The sequence below is a fragment of the Mustela erminea genome, chromosome 18, assembly GCF_009829155.1.
Source record: "Mustela erminea isolate mMusErm1 chromosome 18, mMusErm1.Pri, whole genome shotgun sequence".
Lineage (NCBI taxonomy): Eukaryota > Metazoa > Chordata > Mammalia > Carnivora > Mustelidae > Mustela > Mustela erminea.
Window position 1 is genome coordinate 38,835,941 of NC_045631.1, and position 19,816 is coordinate 38,855,756.

A 19,816-nucleotide genomic window follows, 5' to 3' on the forward strand; every position below is an offset into this window, starting at 1 on the left:
GAGAGAGAGAGAAAGACTGTGTGTGTGTGTGTGTGTGTGTGTGTGTGTGTGTGTGTGTGTGTGACTCTCAAAGGCCTCTAATTTCTTTGTTCTCTCCCTCCCTTCCCCCGACTCTCTTTGGAGCTTGCCCTCCCTCTCCCACCCACTCAGGGCTTGGTCCTTTCCCTCAGTCCCCGTCTCTGGGGTCCTGACCTCCCAGGGCTACTATAGTTCTGCCCTGTGGGACTCGTCCCACCCTGTTCACCTGCCTCTGTGTCCCCTGCCAGGCCTACTCCCAGGATGCCTACCTGAAGGGGAACGAGCCGTATTCCGGAGAGGCCCGAAGCATCCCAGAGCCGCCCCCAATCTGCTACCATCGCAAGACTTACGCCCCGCCAGCCCGGGTCTCTGCCTGGGCCACTATGGTGCCTGAGCCCCTCTCAGCGCCGCCCAGTGACCCCCGGAGTCCTGCTGCCTGGAGTGACCCGGGGCCCCGTGTCCCTTCCGCCACCCGCACCCATCCGGACAACCCTTCCTTGGGGATGAGCCAGCCCCGCCCCAGCCCTGGTGCCTTCCCCCGCCTCCCCTCGGAGCCCCGGACGCCCCGTGCCTTCCCCGAGCCTGGCGGCCGGGTGCCCCCCAGCAGACTGGAATGCCAGCAGGCCTTGTCACACTGGCTGTCAAACCAGGTACCCCGCAGGGCCGGGGAGAGACGGTGCCCTGCCATGCCCCCCCGGGCCCGCAGTGCCTCCCAGGACCGGTTGGAGGATGTGACTGCCCACCGCCCATGGCCCTGCTCCACCTCCCAGGGTGCCTTGAGCCAGCTGGGTCAGGAAGGCTGGCATCGGGCTCGCTCTGATGACTACCTGAGCCGGGCCACCCGCTCCGCCGAGGCATTGGGGCCGGGAGCACTGGTGTCACCCCGTTTTGAGCGCTGTGGCTGGGCGTCCCAGCGTCCGTCGGCCCGCACGTCTGCCTGCTCCTCCAGGGACCTTCCTGCGCCCCAGGCCCAGCCCCCACCTGGCCTCCAAGGCCTGGACGACATTGGGTACATTGGATACCGGAGCTACAGTCCATCATTCCAGCGCCGGACTGGCCTCCTGCACGCACTGTCTTTCCGGGACTCACCCTTTGGGGGGCTGCCCACCTTCAGCTTGGCTCAGTCCCAGGCATCGTTCCCACCAGAGGCCTCCGAACCGCCCAGGGTTGTCCGCCCAGAACCCAGCACCCGGGCCCTGGAGCCTCCTACCGAGGATCGTCGCGACGAGGTGATCCTGAGGCAGAAGCCTCCCACAGGCCGCAAGGTCCAGCTGCCCCCTGCAAGACAGATGAACCTTGGGTTTGGTGAAGAGTCCCCAGAGCCAGAGACCAGTGGGCGAGTAGAACGCCTTGGCAAGAAGGTGGCCCCTTTGGCCACCACTGAAGATTCTCTGGCTTCCATTCCCTTCATTGGTGAGTGATGGTGCAGGTGGCTGTCTTGGGAGACTTGGTCCTGGGTGCTGGGCTGTACCCCACCCACCCGTCATCATGGGCAGAACTCTGGGTTGAGTGCTGATGGGACCAGTCTGTTTCTCTGTCCATCCATCCATCCATCCATCCATCCTTCTGTGCTCTCTTGAATCCTTCTGTCATCCTTTCTTCTGTTCATTTGTCCTCCAGCCACCTTTCCTCCCTCCCTCCCATTCTTTCTTCTCCCCCCTTCTCTTTAGCTCTCTGTTTTTACTTCCTCCCGTCTTCCCTCCCCTCTCTCTCTCCCTCCCTTTTGTCTGCCCACCCACCCACCCACCAGCTCACCCACCCATTCCTCAGTTTGCTTCTTTCCTGCTCCCTTTCTCCTCCCTCCCTTTGTTTGTTCGTTCATTTCTCCCTTCCATCCCTCCATCCTTTCTTCATTCTACCCCTTCCTTTGTTCCTTTCACTCTTCGTTCCTTCCATCCACCCTCCATCCGACAAATACTTCTGTCAGGCACCGAGCGAGGCTCCGTGCTCTCCTGGAGTGTGTGGTCCCACGGCAGGGACAGGAGATCAGATGATGGGACGAGAACAACCCCATGGGGGGTGTGTGTGTGTGTGTGTGTGTGTGTGTGTGTGTGTGTGTGTGATGGGAGTATAGCGAGCTCTAGGAGACAGAGAAGAGTGCCATGGCCTAGACTGGGGCGTGGTCACCAAGGAGAGAATCTTGGAGAAAGGAGATTAGGGCTGAGACTTGAAGGATGAGAAGGAGTTAGTCAGGGGGGAACGTTCTGGGCGAGAATAGACTGTGCCAAGACCCTGAAGTGAGAGAGGCCGGGTGCCCTTCCAGGCCATCAGAACAGGGCCAGAAGGGTCATGTCAGTCCCTGGGGAATTTGGACTTTATCCTTAGAGCAGAGGGGACGCTGAAGGTGTGCTGCCTGGGGAACAGATGTTGGATAAGGGAGAGGCAAGAGTGGAGAGGCCAGCTGATTCCCAGGTTTCTGGCCTTACTAGAGGGTTGTGCCTCACCTCCATATCGGGAATGAAAGTGGGGCTGAAACCACTCTATTGTCCATGAGGATGCAGGATAGGCTGGATCTAGGGGCTTGAGAGAAAGACCAGACGCAAGATCATGAGCCTGGGAGCCAGGAGCCGAGAGATGGTCCCTGGAGCTGAGCGTGCTGAGCTCACGCTGTGTGAGCTCCCGGGAGTGAGGGGGAAGAGGGAGAGGAGGCCTAGCCCCGGCTGGCCTTCGGTCTGAGCAGGCAGACACAGCCTTAGTAAAGTTCCTGGTCTGGGGCAAGAGGTAAAGCCTTTATTTTCAAACTACTCCCAGTCTGAGGGAGAAACATAGCACCTGTCTTCAAGGAGCCTCCAACTGATGAAGGGAGACCATCTTTATCCTTAAGAGACTCCTAGTCTAGGAGCCCAGTCTAGGGAGGGTGGCTCAGTCTCCGGCCTGGGTCACACCTCAGTGTAAAGAACCACCCCATCTGGGAGGCAGGGGCTGAGCTCACAGTCTGGGGGTGTGGGGGGAGCCCTTGGCCACGGGCATATTGCTAGCAGGGCCTTGGAGGGCTTGAGCATTGGGGATGTGGGCTGGGCCTGGAGGTGAGGCTGGGGATGGGGTGGGCAGGTTCAGCTTTGAGCCACCTTTACCCACCACTCCCTCTGCTTGCAGATGAACCCACCAGCCCCAGCATTGACCTCCAAGCCAAGCATGTCCCCGCCTCCGCCGTGGTCTCCAGCGCCATGAATTCAGCCCCTGTCCTGGGCACCAGCCCCTCCTCCCCAACCTTCACCTTTGCCCTTGGCCGCCATTACTCCCAGGACTGCAGTGAGTGCTCCCTGAACCCCAGCTCCATCCTCTCCCTCGCTGTCTGGTCCTGGGTGGGGGGTCCGTGCTGGGCTACCGCTACCTCATGTCTGGCGTCTTCCTGCTGGCTTCTGCTACCCCCGGGGTCCCCAGGCAGATTCGCCTCCTGGCCCAGCCCAGACGGGAGGGCTGCGGGAGCCCCCCACCCCACCGCCCTGCTGACCCTGTGGCCCACCGTGGGCGGCTTTGCAGGCAGCATCAAGGCCGGCCGCCGTTCCTCCTACCTGCTCGCCATCACCACAGAGCGCTCCAAGTCCTGCGACGACGGGCTCAACACCTTCCGGGAGGAGAGCAGGGCTCTGAGGTGAGGACAGGCCGCGGCCATCCTACCTGGGGGTCAGCACCGCCACCCCCTCTGGGGGTCCCCTACACACCAGGGCGATGAGCTCCCTCCCTGAAAGGCTCCAGAGCCTTTAGATTTAGGGGGGAAAGTCCTAGCTGTGCCCCCCACATCCCTCACACTCCGTTCTCACACACAGGCGCCTGCCAAACCGAGTCCCCAGCCTGCGGATGCTGCGAAGCTTCTTCACTGACGGGGTGAGTGGTGAGGGCACGCACGGGCGACAGTGCCGGGGGGCTGGGGAGTGACTGCTGCCTCAGCCGCGGAGCCCAGTGACCGGACATGGTCTCCTCCAGCTCCTGTCTCCCCTTCCCCAACTGGGCCCGATGCCCCTGGTGTGGCGTCCGTCATCACTTAGAGACACCCACACCCTTCCACGTGAGGCCATGGCCCTTGCCGTTCCCCCGTCTGGAACACCCTTTCCACACACTCCCCTCCATAGCCCCGTGACTCACTTGGTTACTTTCTTCAGGTTTTTCCGAGCTTTTCTGAGGGTTTAGCCTTCATCCCTGTCAGGTCATGCCTCCCTCCAGCTCCTAGGTTTTTCTCCTCAGCGGTCCTCCGGTGACACGGTTTATGCATCCGTCCCCTTTCTTGCCTGGGTCCCAGCTGGAATGTAAGCTCCTCAAGGACAGGGATCTCACTTGGCCTCCTTGCTCCCTGTGGGGACCTAAAGCTGCCCGCACTGGGTGGCATCGGGCATTATGTGTGCGGCATCTTCAGGGGACAGGGGACATGGGCAAGGAGGGGGACCCAGGACTGAGAGCAAAGGACAGGCTGGAGTTCCCAGGCTCCGCACATGGGGATGAGTGGGGGCTCAGTTCTGAGATGGCCCTCCCTCTTTGTGATTAGGGACAGACTGGAAGAGCCATTTGATTTCAAACCCTCGGGATCTGGGATCTTCGGTTCATTTGACACCTTGAGGCCATTGTCACCTGGTTTACTCCTTATCACTTCCTCTGCTTACTTAACTCTCCCTCGACCTGTCACTTCTGTTGCTGGAGTCATGTTGACACTATCACTTCCTCTGTTTAACTCCTTGTGGACATGACTACCTGCTCCGTGAACTCAGCCTCTGTTGATGTTTCTACTTCCTGTTTATTTAACTCCATGTCGACACAATCACTTCCTCTGTTTCCTTAGTTTCTTCGAGTCTATAAAATGACGGGAGGCTCCAGATTGGCTTTTCTAGCGTGGGGAGGCATGGGGTCGGCAGGTCATGGCCTTCCCTCCTTTCTGGCTTCCTCAGCGCATGCGTCCTGTGACCTCAGTGCAGTGGACCAGAGAGGGCAAGCAGAGCCCCTGAGACCACACAGCACGGCAGCCTGCAGGGCTGCGCCAGGCCCATGGGGCTCCTGGCATGCTGGCACCGTGGCAATCCCCCTAAGTTGCCCTCCGTTGTCTCACTGCAGTCCTTGGATAGCTGGGGCACTTCCGAAGACGCAGATGCTCCTTCCAAGCGCCACTCGACCTCTGACCTCTCGGACGCCACCTTCAGCGACATCAGGAGAGAAGGCTGGTTGTATTATAAGCAGGTCCTCACCAAGAAGGGGAAGGTAAGGTGCTTGCTGGGATGAGATGGAGGTGGACGGAAGCTGTCTCCGGCAGAACTCTCCAGCTTCTGCACCCACCCTACAGCCTCTGGAGCCAGAGAGGCCAGCCAAGGCTGTAGCGTGAGGGCTGGAGATTAGAGGTCAGGAAGAACTTCCTGGGGGATCTAAAGAACTCATGAAAAGGAGGTTAATCAGAGAGATGGGCTCTGTGGTGCAAGGGGTCCGGTCAGCATGCCTGAAATTCGGACAGAACCATCCCACAGGGAGCCTTGGCTAGTGGATCACCCCAAAGATGGACACAGGGACTCAGGGAAAGGAAGGGAGCAAGGCCAGGGCGATTCTCTTAGGGGAGCTGAGGCCCCAAAAGAAGGCAGAAGTCAGCCTTTTCAGGGGTCTTGCAGGACAAGGAGCGATTTTAGTCTCTCTCCTGAGGGCCACTGAAAGCTCCGGGGCCCCTTTGATTCGGCTTCCTGGGGAATGAATTAGAGAGGGGCCGAGCCGAGGCGAGAAGACCAAGTAAGAGCCACTGCAGCAATCCAGGTGAGCGATGAACATGGCTGGGCCCGAGGGTGGCAGGGAGAGACAAACAGGATCCTGATGCGAGCGGGCGGGGCCCCTGAGTCCTTGGGGTGGGGAGGCCATTCCAGGCCGGGTTGTGGCAGAGGAGGAAGGAGAAGACGCAGCCCAGGCAGATGGGAGCAGAGTGGTTAGCATAAAGCTGGGCTTGGCCCTTGACAGCATCATGCCTTGCTGGGGGCAGCTGGGATGACTCAGCTGTCTATGACTCAGTTTCCTCATCTGTAAATAGAGCTAACAACAACCCCTAGCACACACAACCCCATTGCTGAGGATTAAATGAGTTAACCTGAGCAAAAGTGTACCCAGGGCCTGGCCCAGGGAGCTCGTCTTCTGCTGTGGTTGGAATTTTCCGTCCTGTATTTTAGGTGTCTTGTACCTGGGGAAGTCACACAGACTTGGAGTTCCTGCCCGGCCACTCATGGCCGACATCGGGCTTTGGGCAGCCCCTGTAACCTCTGTGCCTCACTTTTCCAATCTATAAGATAGGGACATTCTGGGTTATTCTGCACCCTGGGCTGGTGTGAGGGGAAGTGAGCCGGGGAGGCCAGGCGGGGCAGACATTCAGCACTGCCCTTGTCCAGTCCATGGTAATGGCGGAGTTCGTGGTAAGCTCCGGATTTGCGGTCAAGGTTCTGGCTATTTCATGGAGAGGGGGCCAGGCCAGTCCTGCCCTGCTGGGGCTGAGGATGAGCCGAGAAAGCACATGGTTGCCAGTGTGTGACTGTTAGAGGGGACGAGTGGAGCAGAGTGGTGTGTAGGAGGTGACCCCAGTCTCGGAGGGCTGCAGGAAGGTGTCCAGGAGGCTGTGACGTGAAGGGTATGTGAGAATCCACAAAGCAGGGAGGGAGGGGAATGCTCAGACAGTGGAGACACCCTCCTGGATGGTCGGTGGTGGGGGAGCAGAGCGGAGGGTGTGCTAGGTGACTGCGAGCCAGGCCGAGAGGGGGATGTCGAGGTGGGGAGTCTGGCGCCTGCTCGCAGGACCTCACCCCCGACATGGCAAGCCTTTGCAGGGGTTCCAATGGGGGTGGGAGGTATGTGAGCCTAGGAGGCAAGGGTCATGCCCATGACAGGAGAAGACAATGACTTTGCCGTTGTCCAGGTGAGCGAGAGTGGGGGCCCTGACCAAGGTCCTGGCATGGGGCCGACAGGGAGGGACGATTTGGAGAGATTGCAGAAGGGATGGCCTGGGCTTGCTGATGGCCAGGTGGTGAGAGAGGATAGAGGAGGCAGCTGATGGCTATGGGGGTGATGGGGCCTTCCCCTGAGCCCCAGGGCCCTAGCGGGGCAGGTTTGGTGAGGGGTCACCTAGGAGGGAAGCAGGGACCAGCTGTGTGGTCTGACGAAGGGGAGCCAGGGTGGACAAAACCTGTCAGCCCAAAGTTGGAGCCCCTTGGAGGGCCTGGGGAGAACGAAGGACTCCTGGCCACCAGGTAGCCTGGCCCCCAGCTCTGGATGGCCCCTGGCAGGCCCAGCACAGTGTCTCCTGGGCAGGGAGGGGAGCTGGCCTCTTCCTGCTCACTGATCCATTCTAGAGGACAGGGCCTTCCACTCCTGGCTTGGCCAGGACCTGTTTCCCTTGTCCCCTTGCTGCTGTGACCTGGGAATTAGGGGAGGGGTCTTCAAGTCTGCTGCAGGCCATTATTCTGTCTGGGGAACCGATGGCCAGCCAGCTGTTATCTGCTCTAGCAAATCCAGTGTCTCTTGGGCGACCTCCATCAGCCCCCAGCCCCTTTCAGAGGCCATTCTGTCGGGCAGGGGGGAACGGGTGTCACAGGTCCCTGCAGTCACAGACCTAGCGCATGAGCTGGACATAACCTTGGAGACCCGCTAGTGCACTTTTCATTTTACCAATAGGGAACACTGATGCCAAGAGAGGGGACTTGACTTGTCCAAGGTCACTCAGCTAGTTTGGTCTCACAGGGGCCCCTTGCCACCACCTCACTCTGATACAAAAAAAAAAAAAAAAAAAATCCCCTGGAGGGCCATGCTGTCTCCTGCTCTGATAGTCCTGCCTGGGACCAGCAGCTCTGTGGTGGTGGGCAGGGCTTGTGGCCAGATGGGGCTGTGTTACTGCCGTGGAAACTCCTCACCCGGTTTGTTCGGAGGGCAGAGGCCCATGGTGGGTGAAGAGGAGTGGGTAGACCAGCAGCCCAAAGAAGGGAGGAGTCCTTGGTCCAATGGGAGGAGATGGAGCCCCTGCCTTCAGCGTGCTCCGAGGACGATTAATTCGTTTATTCAGTGAATTTTGAGGAGCTCTTACCCTGCGCCTGTGGGTGCTCTAGGCTCTTGGATGTGGCAGAGGAGAGATAAGCTCCCCGCCCCCAGGAGCTTACCACTTATTGGAGAGATCCATATCCTGCGTAATGGGAAGTTGCAGTAAGCACCCCGGGAAAATGAACTGGGTCACGTGATGGCCTTTATGTTTGCAGGTAACAGGGAGCAGGCTTTAGAAAAACAGGGTCTGTGAAGGCCTCGCTGAGGAGGTGATATGCGTGACATTTGAGTTCAGGCCTAATGGGCAAGAGGGAGACCACACAGAAAAGTGAGAAAAGAGGTTCCGGGCAGAAGGAACAGTGTGATCAAGGGCCCCAAGAAAGGAAGCGTTTGGCCTGTTCACTAGAAAAGGCCCCTGTGTCCTAACACAGCGAGAAAGAAGCCAGTGGAGAAATCGAGTTTGGAGAGGGAGGGACACATCACGGAAGTTCTTAGATTTGATTGCAGTGGGCGGCAGGAGCCCAGGATAGGGTGCTGAGCAGGGGAGAGGTGGGATCTCATGCGCATTTTTGAATGGTGGCTGCAGGGACGCCTGGGGGCCTCCTTTGGTTAAGCATCTGCCTTTGGCTCAGGTCATGATCTTGGGGTCCTGGGATGGAGCCCCGTGTCTCGGGCTCCCTGCTCAGTGGGGAGTCTGCTTCTCCCTCCAACCATCCCCGCTCTCATGTTCTCTCAAATAAGTAAATAAAATCTTAAAACAAAAAAATGACAGCTGCAGGGGCGCCTGTCTGGCTCAGGCAGTCAAGTGTGCAGCTCTTGGTCTGAGGGTCATGGGTTCAAGCCCCACGCTGGTTGGAGAGTGGATTATAGGAGGCAAGGGTGGGGACTAGCAAGGTCTGTGTAGTCGTGCAGGTAAGAGGGGTTGGTGGTGTGCACAAGGTGGTGTAGGTAGCAGGAAAGATGGAGACAGGTGGTATTTTGGAAGCAGAGCAGCTGTGCCCTTCTGATGGATTGGATGTCAAGGGTGAGGAGAAGGGAGGGGTCAAGGGCAACTCCCAGGTTTCTGGGCATCTGGGTGGATTTACTGAGCTAGAGAAGTTGGGGGAGGGGTGCTGTGGAGAGTAAGTTTGATGAAAAAAAGCAAGTGGCCCATGGGGAGCAGGTAGTATGCAGAGCACCTAGGGGACAGCAAGTGGGGACACTGAGCAGGGAGGTGCAAGGCTGTGGCACGGGGAGGAGGGATGCCAGACCAAGGATACAGTTGGGAATTTGGGAAGTACCATCAGCAGACAGACAGGATTTAAAGCCACAGGCACAGATGACATCATGGGAAAGGCGTGCAGGGACAGGGGAACCCAGGAGAAAGTTCCAGAGCCCCCCCCCCCCTTTAGGGCAGGTTCTCAGCCTCAACTCTGGTGACATAGGGGTTGGATGATTCTTAGTTGTGGGGGGCTATCTTGGACATTGTGGGGGTGATTAGCAGCGTCCTTGGCCTCTCCCCACTGGATGCCATAGGACTTCCCCAGGTGTGACAACTGAAAATGTCTCCAGACAGATGTCCCCTGGGCACCATTCACCCCTGTCAAGAACCGTTGGTGTGAGGATGTTGGGGGGAGGGAAACCAGTGGAGGAGACCGAGAAGGAGTCATTGGAATTGGGAGGAAAAACTGGGACCCTGGGCGAAGCAGAGGCAGGGGCCAGGGATGAGACCTGAGTTGGCTGGCAGTGGGCACTGATGGGGTCCCGGATGACAAGAGAGGATTTAGAGAAGGAAGGAGCAGCAAGCCAGGCCACATGTCTCAGAGGGGTTAAGGAAAGGGCTGGGGAGGTCAGAGAAGCTGCCACTGGCTTCAGCAACACAGGGGGCCCAGGCAGCCAGGATACTGAGTAGAGCCTTGAGCCAGAGGCAGAAGAGCAGGGAGATCAGGTGCCCATGGATGACTCTTGACCTGTCTGGCTGTGCAGGGGCAGTGTGTGGACTAGGAAAGGTTTACAAGGATTTTACCTAAGGTGGACCCCACTGGGCGGCCAGCTTCTATGGGGCATTGTGGGGAGGCCGATGCCCCTAATGCTACTATTGAAAGATGCTAGTGTTGAAAGGAAGGTTGGGGACCCTCTGGAGGTGGGGGTTGCACCGAAAATGATGGGTGGGGCTGTCTAGGCAGGGAAGGGGCTGGGCAGGAGGGGTGTGTGCCAGGGGCTGGGACACCACCTCTGTGGCTGCCGGCAGCTCTCCTCTGGGCCCCTCTTCCTGGCCCCTCTTCCCCAGGCTTTGGGGCGGGGCGGGCTGGCCGGGCCTCTCACACCCGCCCCTCTCCCGTCTCTCCCCCTCCCCCTCTCCCTGTCTCTCCCTGCAGAAAGCTGGCGGCGGCCTGCGCCAGTGGAAGCGGGTGTACGCCGCGCTGCGGGCGCGCTCCCTCTCGCTGAGCAAGGAGCGGCGGGAGCCCGGGCCGGCGGCGGCGGCGGGGGCGGCGGCGGCCGTCGCAGGTGAGGACGAGGCGGCGCCCGTCTGCATCGGCTCCTGCCTGGTGGACATCTCCTACAGCGAGACCAAGAGGAGGCACGTGTTCCGGCTGACCACCGCTGACTTCTGTGAATATCTCTTTCAGGCTGAGGACCGGGATGACATGCTGGGCTGGATCAGAGCGATCCGAGAGAACAGCAGGGCCGAGGGCGAGGTGAGGGCCCGATGCCCATCCTAGGCCAGGGGTGGCAAAAAGCGAGGGGAGGGGGGCAGGGAGGCCCCTCACCTGCCAGTGTACCTTGTTAAGCTCTCTCAGCCTCAGTCCCTTGTCCATGAAGTGGGCTAACAGGAGCGCACCTCGCGGCTCCCCACCCCCCGGGCTTTCGTGTGAACAGAACATGCAGACGGCGGCTCCCAGAGCACCTGGCATCCTCCGGGTTCCCTGGCTGGCAGGAACCATAATAACTGGAGGAATGGCACTAATTATTATTATTATTATTATCATTATTATCATTATTAATTATTATTACCGCCTTGGGCGGGCTCTGGCACAGAGAGGTCAGCTCCAGGCCAACCTCTGATGGGGTATCAGGAGGCAGGGGTTTCTTCTGGAGGATATTACAGAAGGAGGTGCCCCTGGGCCAGCGGCTGGCACTGCTGACAGAGCTAGCCTGTCAGCAGGGCATGAACACATTGACCTTGGGAGGAGGCCAAGGGGATTGGCCTTTGGCAGCAGGCTGCACTGGTTGAGCCAAAGGGCTTTGGCCTGCATTTCAGGGTAATTTTAAAACGGCACCCCCTCCTGGGCAGCTGCGGCCACACACTATGAGCCTGGGCCCGGGTGTCGGCGCTGCCTCGCCCTCTTGGCCAGGTGCCCACACCCCGATGCCCCAGCACACTGGCACAAAGTGACACGGGGGGCCTGAGCTCGGGCTGCTCATTGCCTGAGGATGGAGGGCCTGGGCCCTGGGCCATGTGTGCTCCTGCTCGGGCCATGGGGAGAGAGGCCCTAGTACAGAGCCCCTGGGCCACAGACCTGCTCTCTTTGAGGGGAGACCCATCTTCTTGCTGAACCAGGCTCTGCTCTCCTCAGAACATTACCTTTCCTCACTGTAGGGAGGCAAGTCCTTGGATCTTATGGCCCCTGCTCTCGGGGAGCCGGCCGGGCTGTCCCCCAGCAGGGCCTAGTCAAGGGGTCCCAAGTGACCTTCCTTATTGCAGTTGCTGCTGTCATGGGGCACCTTCTCTGTGCCTTGCCAAGAATGCTATCAGTGCCACCTGCATAATTCTGTACCCCAGCCCTGAGGTTGCCCTATTATCTCTTCCGCTGCTGTGGAAGAGACTGAGGCTCAGAGAGGTTAGTGGGTTATTCTAGGTCACACAGCTGGTGAGGGGGTGCTCGGGAGTCCAGCCCCGCTCTTTCTCACTCTAGGGTGTGAGCCCTCCAGCTGGCAGGTGGAGGAGAAAGGGGAGGCGAAGTGGAGGCAGGGGCCAGGGATGAGACCGGAGTCGGCCGGCTGTGGACACTGATGGGGTCTACTTTTTCTTTGCTCTCCTCCAGGACCCCGGCTGTGCCAACCAAGCTCTGATCAGCAAGAAGCTTAATGATTATCGCAAAGTAAGGTGAGACCCGGCTCTCCTAGACAGTCCTGGCTGGGGGCACGGGCACTCGGGACAGAGGCCATCCTCCTGGCCCACCGCTAGGCCCGAGGGCAGCCCTCGAGTCCCCCTTTGCTGGGGGCACACAAGATGCTGGGGGCCTTGAGGCCACTGCTTCAGGGCTGGGGAGGGGGTCTGGAGCAGCAGGAGGCCAGGGCACGTGGCATGGCAGCGCACCCCAGATGAAGACTTCTCCTCTCCCCCTTTTCCTACACAGCCATAGCTCTGGGCCCAAAGCTGATTCCTCCCCCAAAATCTCTCGTGGCCTGGGGGGCCTCAAGTCTGAGTTCCTCAAACAGAGTACTGCACGTGGCCTCAGGACTCAGGACCAGCCCGCAGGGAGCAAGGGTAGGAAGGTGTGGCTGCTGAGGGTGTGATGTGTGTGCGTGCATGTGGGACGGTGGGGGTCAGCCCTGTGTGTGCGTGGGAGCTGTGGGCTCGTGTGTGTGTGTGTGTGTCTGTGTGTGTGTATGTGTGCTGGCCTATGTGCGTGCCTGTGGGTATGTGCCTGGGAGGGTCTGGGGGCTTTCAGAGTCTCAGGGCTGGAAGGGCCTGGAACCTGATTTCCTTCCATGACATCCCAGCTGGGTAGCCTCCAAGTGTTTGCTTGTGTCCCTTCAGGAGCAGGAGACCCATCTTCTCTGGAGGCATCCTTTTCCATCTTTATATACTTTAGGCTGGGAGGAAGTTTTTTCTTTGGCTATACCAGAATCTATGGCTCCTACCTTATTGTTTTAACCCTCGAGACCACATAGAAATCCTTACAGTACTCTGAGGCCTGTGTCCTCGGGAAAACACACCCTCATCTCTTAGGCTTTCTCTCAGGATATAATTTCCCATCAGCCCTCAGCATTCCAGTTGCTTCTCTGATGGAGCCCCCCTATGTCCAAACATGGGTGAGTGTGTGTGACCATGTGTGGTTTCTGCCCCTGCCCAGGCCCCCCAGCTCACCCTGGCTTTGTCTGCCTTCCCCCACCCCAGATGACAGTGCCGCCCCTCCCAAAACCCCCTGGGGCATCAACATCATCAAGAAGAACAAGAAGGCAGCCCCTAGGGCATTTGGGGTCCGGCTAGAGGAATGCCAGCCGGCCATAGAGAACCAGGTGAGTCTCCACTATACTCTAGAGTGAGCAGCGAATGGGGGAGCCCAGGGTACCTAAGGCCAGAGCTGAGGGAGGTGCGAACCAGCTCTCTATCTCGCAGACACAGCAGTTGGAGGGCTGGGGAGGCGCCCAGGGAGGAGACAGCAGAGCTAAGGCAGAGCCCAGAATCCCCAGGCCCGCAGCTGGTGCTCCTCGGCACACCTCGGCGAGGCTCTGGTGTTCTGTTTAACCCCCAGGCTGGAGAGGACTGGAGGCTGTGAGAGCCTGTGTCCCCCCATTCCCCTACCCTGCACAGGGCTCTCAGCAGCAGCTCTGGCCTTGCTCTGCTCCCGCCTTGGTCTTCCCACCTCTTCCAGCCCACTGGTGGGGAATTTTACCCTTGGCCTTCTTAACATGCTTGCCCTGCCTGTGTCTCCAGCGGGTCCCCCTGATCGTGGCCGCATGCTGTCGCATTGTAGAGGCACGGGGGCTGGAGTCCACAGGCATTTACCGGGTGCCAGGCAACAATGCAGTGGTGTCCAGCTTGCAGGAGCAGCTCAACCGTGGGCCCGGCGACATCAACCTGCAGGATGAGGTGGGCACAGCGGAGGAGGGGGGCAAGGCGATGTGTGTGTGTGTCTCTCTGGTGTTTGTTGGACCCTGCAATGTGCCTGGCAGTAGGCCAGGGCCCCGAGACAGGCGAGGCGGGACCTGCCCTGGCAAGCTAGTCCTGGGGATGAGCATCACCCTGGCCAAAGCTGGATAGATAGACCCAGTCACGGACAGGAAGCCCTTGACGGCAATCCTTTCTGGGACTTTGAGGATGAATAGCCATTCACTAAATGCCAGTGAAAGCCAGGTAGGGCCATTCCAGGCTGGGGGAATGGCTGGGGCAAAGGCGTGGGCTCTGAGGGGTCGCCAGCAGCCAACTCACCTTCTCTGCAAAGGGCCAAATGGCAAGCGCTCTAGGTGTTGGTTACCACTCGGTCTCTTCCTCCTCCTCCTCTTTCTTCACAGCCCTTTACACATGGAAAAGCCCTTCTTAGCTTCAGGGCCATACAAACCAGGCCGCGGGCTGGTCTGGTTTGCAGACCCCTGGCGGAGAGGGGGAGCATGTGGTATTTTCTGGAGCATCCAGCACTTCAGGGAGGTGGAGGGCTGGTCAGGGGAGACAGAGGCAGCAGGGGAAGGAATCTTACAGCCTGACTTAAGGGCTCCCTGTAAGTTACATGTCAGTTACAGCTCAGTGAAGCTGGAAAAAAGCCAGAAATGTATTTCAGTGTGAACAAGAAAAATAACAAAAGTGTTTGCAGCAGCAGGGCCAGTGTTTCTCAAACTGTGTTCCCCAGAGGAGCTGTGGGGGGCAGGGAGCAGGTCAGGAGCCCCCATCCTGGCTTGAACTAGAGTGATCTACTTTGTTCTGTTTTTTAATGTCCGTTATTTTCATATTGGGTTTTCATGTTTGAGAAGAGGGGCTCTGCTGAGATAGATGTTTGGGAAGACCACAGATCTGGGCAGTGAAGTCCCATGAGTCCCATATCGTGAAGGTTTTTGTGATACGGGACAGTCTTCCTGCCCTTGGGGAGGAAATGGGGAGACATGCCATGTGGGATAGGAGGCGAGAGAAAAGGCTGATCTGACCAGGGACCAGATTGTGTGATGAGGAAGGAGAAGACCCTGAGGGCTGGCGCAGGCAGGAAACTTGAGTGTTGGAATCTTTAAAGATGAAAGTGAAGGAGGCAGGTGGACCGGAAGGCCATTCCGGCTGGGAACGATGACATTTTTCAAAACCCCAGAGAAGGGCCTGGGTGTCGGGAGAGAATGGACCCACCTCCTTCCTCCTTCCTGGACTTGGCAGTGGGGAGGGTGAGGCGCAGGGCAGGAGGCAGAGGGCTTTTGATGGCTCCAGTGAATCCTTTGACCTTGATTCCATGGGCAATAGGGAGCCAAAAGTGGGGTCTGCTCTAGCTTATGCCTGGTGGGTATGAACGAAGGAGGCCCAAAGCAGGGCATCTACAGGAGAAATTGCTGCTATGTGCGAAGTGCCAGGGTCTAGGAGGACACGGGGGTCCCAGGGGAATCGAGGGGATGGGAGCAGCTCTAAGAGCTGGCCACATGGGAGGGAGGAAGGGGGCGCAGGGAAGAGCCAACATTTGAGCTGGGGCTGATGGTATGTCTCTGGCAGAAACTGGGGAGTAGGGCTGGAGAAGGAGGATGAATTAGGGTGGGGCCCCCCAGATTTGGGGTGACGGCCAAGAGTTGGCTGGAGAATGGGTGTAGTTGGGGCGCAAAGCCGGACGATGGAGGGAGCTGCTGGATGGGCAGAGGTGGGAGGTAGGAGGAAGGGCTGGGCTCCACATGGTTCGGAGGAGAGGGTACCAGTGAGGCCGGGGCTGAGGGGTGGATACACGCACGGGGGAGGGGTCCAGAAGCTGTGGGTTTGGCAGCTGGGAGATGAGAAGAGCCCTGCCTCAGGGATAGAAGGTGACAGGGCAGGTGGGCAGAAGCTGCACTGGGTAGGGGCGTGTATGCACCGAAGCACATTTGCTGGGCCTTAGCCAGGGAGAGGCATGGCCAGAGCTGGTGGGCAGCCGGCCCAAGTCAGGGCCCAGAGTGTGTTGGGTGGGTGGTTTTGTCTCAGACATCGGTCTCTTCCTTTGTTGTCGGACTGCTGAAAGTTAAGTGTTTGATTTTGTTTTTGTTTTTTAAATTTTTAAAAAAGACCTTACTTATTTATGAGAAAGAGAGAGAGAGAAAGAGAAGGCATGAACAGAGGAGAGGGGTTGAAGGAGAAACAGACTCCCTGCTGAGCAAGGAGCCTGATGTGGGGCTCAATCCTAGGAGCCTGGGATCATGACCTGAGCTGAAGGCAGATGCTTAACGACTGAGCCACCCAGGTGCCCTGGAGGTGAAGTGTTGTGGTCAGGGTACCTGTATCTCCTTCTGAGCCCGAGGGGAGGTACTGTTTGTGGGATGGTGTGGCATTAAGCTGTGGACCCATTGTACAGAGCGTGCATATTGTGGAGCTGGGTGTCTTTGTGGAGAGCCTCACCTTGTTTTCTGGGCCCGAGTTACTCTGAGTAGTTCCTGGCAAGGCTGGTACCCTTGACTTACGCAGGGCGGTGGTGCCCCCTGGTGGTCGAAGGCCCAAAGACCCAGCCATGCTTCTTTCTTGCATTTGACAACGTATTTCTTTAGAACAGAGTTTCTCAATCTTGACACTTCCAGCAGAATAGTTCTTGGTCTCGGGACTTTGTCGTGGGCATCACAGAAAGTTTAAGAGCACCCTGGACTCTATCCGCTGGATACCAGTGGCAACCCCTCTCCCCCACTTGCGGAAACCAAAGTGATTCTAGAGTATCACCAAATGTCCTGAGGGCATGATTTCTGCTGCTGGGGAGAACTACTGTCTTAGATCATTGAAGTGCTTGGGCTGATTGAGCTCACCGCGTGGCAGGAACACAGTGGGGGACGGGACAGACAGGATCCCTGCTCCTCATGACGCTGCAGTCCTATCAGGCAGATAGGCAGGGACAAAGAGACGAATGCATACAGCAGTGACAAAGTGTAGCAAGTGCCATGGAGGAAACAAAGGGCTGTTGCTCAGGTGACAGGGTGGTGGCAGCGGTGGCTGTGTTAGCTGGCACTGTCAAGGAAGGCCTTCCAGAAGCGGTGACCTTTGGGCAGGGTGAGGAGCCAGGCCTGTGAGGGCAGGGGAGGAAAGTTCTAGTGGAGGGAATCGTCAAGTACAAAAGGCGTGAGACAGGAAGGTGCCAGGCGAGAGCAACTGCTATGTCATGGATAAAGGGGAGGGGTGTCCAAGGATGACTTTCTGCTAAATGGGGGACCCTGGGAGGCACAAGGGTGTGCTAGTAGGCCCAAGAGGTCCAATCACCAAGGAGGTTTTGCTCACTTCTGTCCTGCAGTGGTGGCACCAAAGAAGGTAGCTGGTACTATCTATGGGTAGGCAAATGTTGGAGTCTGCTGGGCTTGCTGGAGCAGGGAGGGGCTGAGCCGGTCGGTCAAGGGGCCAGGACCTAGCTGGGGACTGTTCTGCCACCCGCCTCCCCCCCGCTCCCCCGCCATGAGTCTTCTTAGCCCGAGATCTCTGGTCTTGGCAGAGCTGCAAGTGTACCCCAGGGATGGCCTGGGCTGGGCTGGGCTGGGCTGGACTCTGGGGCTGGACTCTGGGGCTGGACTAGCATGGAGGCATGGGCGTCCCACTGGGCCTGCCTGGGGCCTGACGTCTTTGCCCTCTCCCCAGCGCTGGCAAGACCTCAATGTGATCAGCAGCCTGCTCAAGTCCTTCTTCCGGAAGCTGCCTGAGCCTCTTTTCACTGACGGTGAGTAGCAGGTGGCGTTGGAGGATGGAAGGAGGAGGGACGCCTATCCGTGCTGCACTCCAATCGCTTTTTCAGTTGGATTTGTTGGTTTCAGTCTTCAGGTTTTTGTTTCCATGTAAGAGAAACACATGTTTATCACAGTCTTGGTATAGATACAAGTAAAGAAAGCACCAAGGTCCCTGTCCCCAGAGGTTATTCTAGCACTTTCTGAGGACTGGCTGCGTGCCAATCCCAGCTCCCTCCAACAGCTCCACCAGGTACCATTATCTCCACTGGTAACGAAGAGGAAAAGATTTGGCCAAGGTCACACAGGTTGTACATGTCAGAGCCAGCATCCGGCCCCAGGCACACTCCAGAGCCTAGGCTTTCAACCATTTGCTGAGCTGCTTATTGATGGTCTGTCGGGTCTGTTGTGTTTCCTCCCAGACTGTCTTACACACACGACGGAGACATACATGCAGTGATAGGGTTGGGAGCTGGGTGAGTTCGCTGGTGCATTGACAAATACGGAACACCTGGCTCTCCAGGGGAAAAAGCCTTGATTCTTAGTGTTTTTTCAGTCACCAGAGTACAAATCTTCCCACCGTGGCTTATTTTAAGTTCCTGATAGGCTGCTGTCCTTAACAGAAGGAGGCTTCAGGGGCGACTGGGTGGCTCAGTGGGTTAAGCCTTTGCCTTTGACTCAGGTCATGATCTCAGGGTCCTAGGATCGAGCCCCGCATCGGGCTCTCTGCTTGGCAGGCAGCCTGCTTCCCTCTCTCTCTCTGTCTGCCTCTCTGCCTACTTGTGATCTTTCTCTGTCAAATAAATAAATAAAATCTTTTTTGAAAAATACCAAAAACAAAAGGAGGCTTCTAATTTTGCGATTTATTCATGTCTGTACAAAGACCTCTACCTCATTCTTCTTTTAAATCAACCACATAGTTGTTCATAGTCTGAATAGATTATAATTTGCCTAATCACTCCCCTAGGGATGGATATTTAGGTTGCATTCAGATTTTTGCTCTTACAAAAATGGTTGCAAAGACTTTCCTGAAATGTGTCCCAGCATACCTGGATCGGTGTCCTCAAGGTAGATTCCTAGACGTAGGATTTCTAGATCAAAGTCCTGGTTGGCATTTTGGAAGCTAATGTCAAGTTGCTCTCGGAGAAGAAAGCCCTACTTCACACTCTTGCCAACAGCTTAGGAGAGAATTTGCCTCCATGCACCCCCATCAACGCTGGATGTTATCAATATTTTACATTTTTGTTAATTGGAAGAGAAATGTCATCTAATTACTGTTTTCATTTTTGTTTCTTTCATTCCTAGGGAAATCCACTATCTTTTCATTAGTTTATTGGAGTTTTCTGTTTCTTCTCATTTCCTGTTCAGATTGTGCGCCCATTTTCCTGTTGGGTTGTCTTTTTCTGGTACTGATTTGTAGGACACAAGCTCTGTATTAACCCTTTGTTAGGCTTTGCAGATGTTTGCTCCTGGTCTGCCATTTGCCTGTTAACTTTGCATTGTAAGGAATTGGAAACAATTTTTTTTTTAAAAAAGATTTTATTTATTTGACAGAGATCACAAGTAGGCAGAGAGGCAGGCAGAGACAGGAGGAAGTAGGCTCCCTGCTGAGCAGAGAGCCCGATGTGGGGCTCTATCCCAGGACCCTAGGATCATGACCTGAGCCGAAGGCAGAGGCTTTAACCCTCTGAGCCGCCCAGGTGCCCCGGAAACAATTATTTTAAGTGTAGTCAAAGCTGTTGGTCTTTAACAGATTCTACATCTCATGTTTAGGAAGGCTTCACAATTGTGGAGACATTTTCTTGTTTTTTCTCGATATTTTAATGATTTTTACATTTGACTCTGAATGCAGTTAAATTTGTTTGCATACTATGTGAGCTGGAAGTCGAAGATAACTCATTGTCCTAGGGACGTTTATTGATACCTCCATTCTTCCCCCACTGATTTGAAATACTGCTTTTGTCCATAGTAAACATCCATGAGGCCTCTTCTCCTCCTCTCTGTGTCCTCATCCTTGGTCAGCTCTCCCTGTGAGTCCCACACGGCTCTAGCAGTGTTGGGTTTTAAGTACGTTTCAGTATCTCAGAGGGCACGTCCCCCCTCGTCATTTTTCCTTTACAAGTTATCCTCAGCTATCCTTATGCATTTACTCATCAGATGGATTTTAGAATAAACTTACCACGTTCCATTTTTTTAAAGCTCCTCTTGGGCTTCTTCTGGGGACATCTTGACCCAGGTGGGGTGGGCATCTGGAGGCTGAGAGGGC

The 19,816-nt window shown here is 56.9% G+C and overlaps 1 protein-coding gene across 6 annotated transcripts in view; it reads left to right on the forward strand.

The window, feature by feature from the left end:
- ARHGAP23 (Rho GTPase activating protein 23) overlaps positions 1 to 19,816 on the forward strand; it is a 78,082-nt gene that overhangs the window by 40,445 nt on the left and 17,821 nt on the right. For 5 of the 6 annotated variants that reach the window (XM_032320621.1, XM_032320618.1, XM_032320619.1 and 2 more), the window contains 11 exons: positions 267 to 1,431; positions 3,115 to 3,270; positions 3,502 to 3,613; positions 3,789 to 3,846; positions 5,062 to 5,205; positions 10,356 to 10,676; positions 12,024 to 12,085; positions 12,339 to 12,469; positions 13,103 to 13,224; positions 13,643 to 13,798; positions 17,468 to 17,546. In XM_032320621.1, coding sequence (XP_032176512.1) covers positions 267 to 1,431; positions 3,115 to 3,270; positions 3,502 to 3,613; positions 3,789 to 3,846; positions 5,062 to 5,205; positions 10,356 to 10,676; positions 12,024 to 12,085; positions 12,339 to 12,469; positions 13,103 to 13,224; positions 13,643 to 13,798; positions 17,468 to 17,546 — 2,506 coding nt within the window. The remainder of the gene's footprint in view (positions 1 to 266; positions 1,432 to 3,114; positions 3,271 to 3,501; positions 3,614 to 3,788; positions 3,847 to 5,061; positions 5,206 to 10,355; positions 10,677 to 12,023; positions 12,086 to 12,338; positions 12,470 to 13,102; positions 13,225 to 13,642; positions 13,799 to 17,467; positions 17,547 to 19,816) is intronic. The other variant, XM_032320623.1, reaches the window with a different exon arrangement.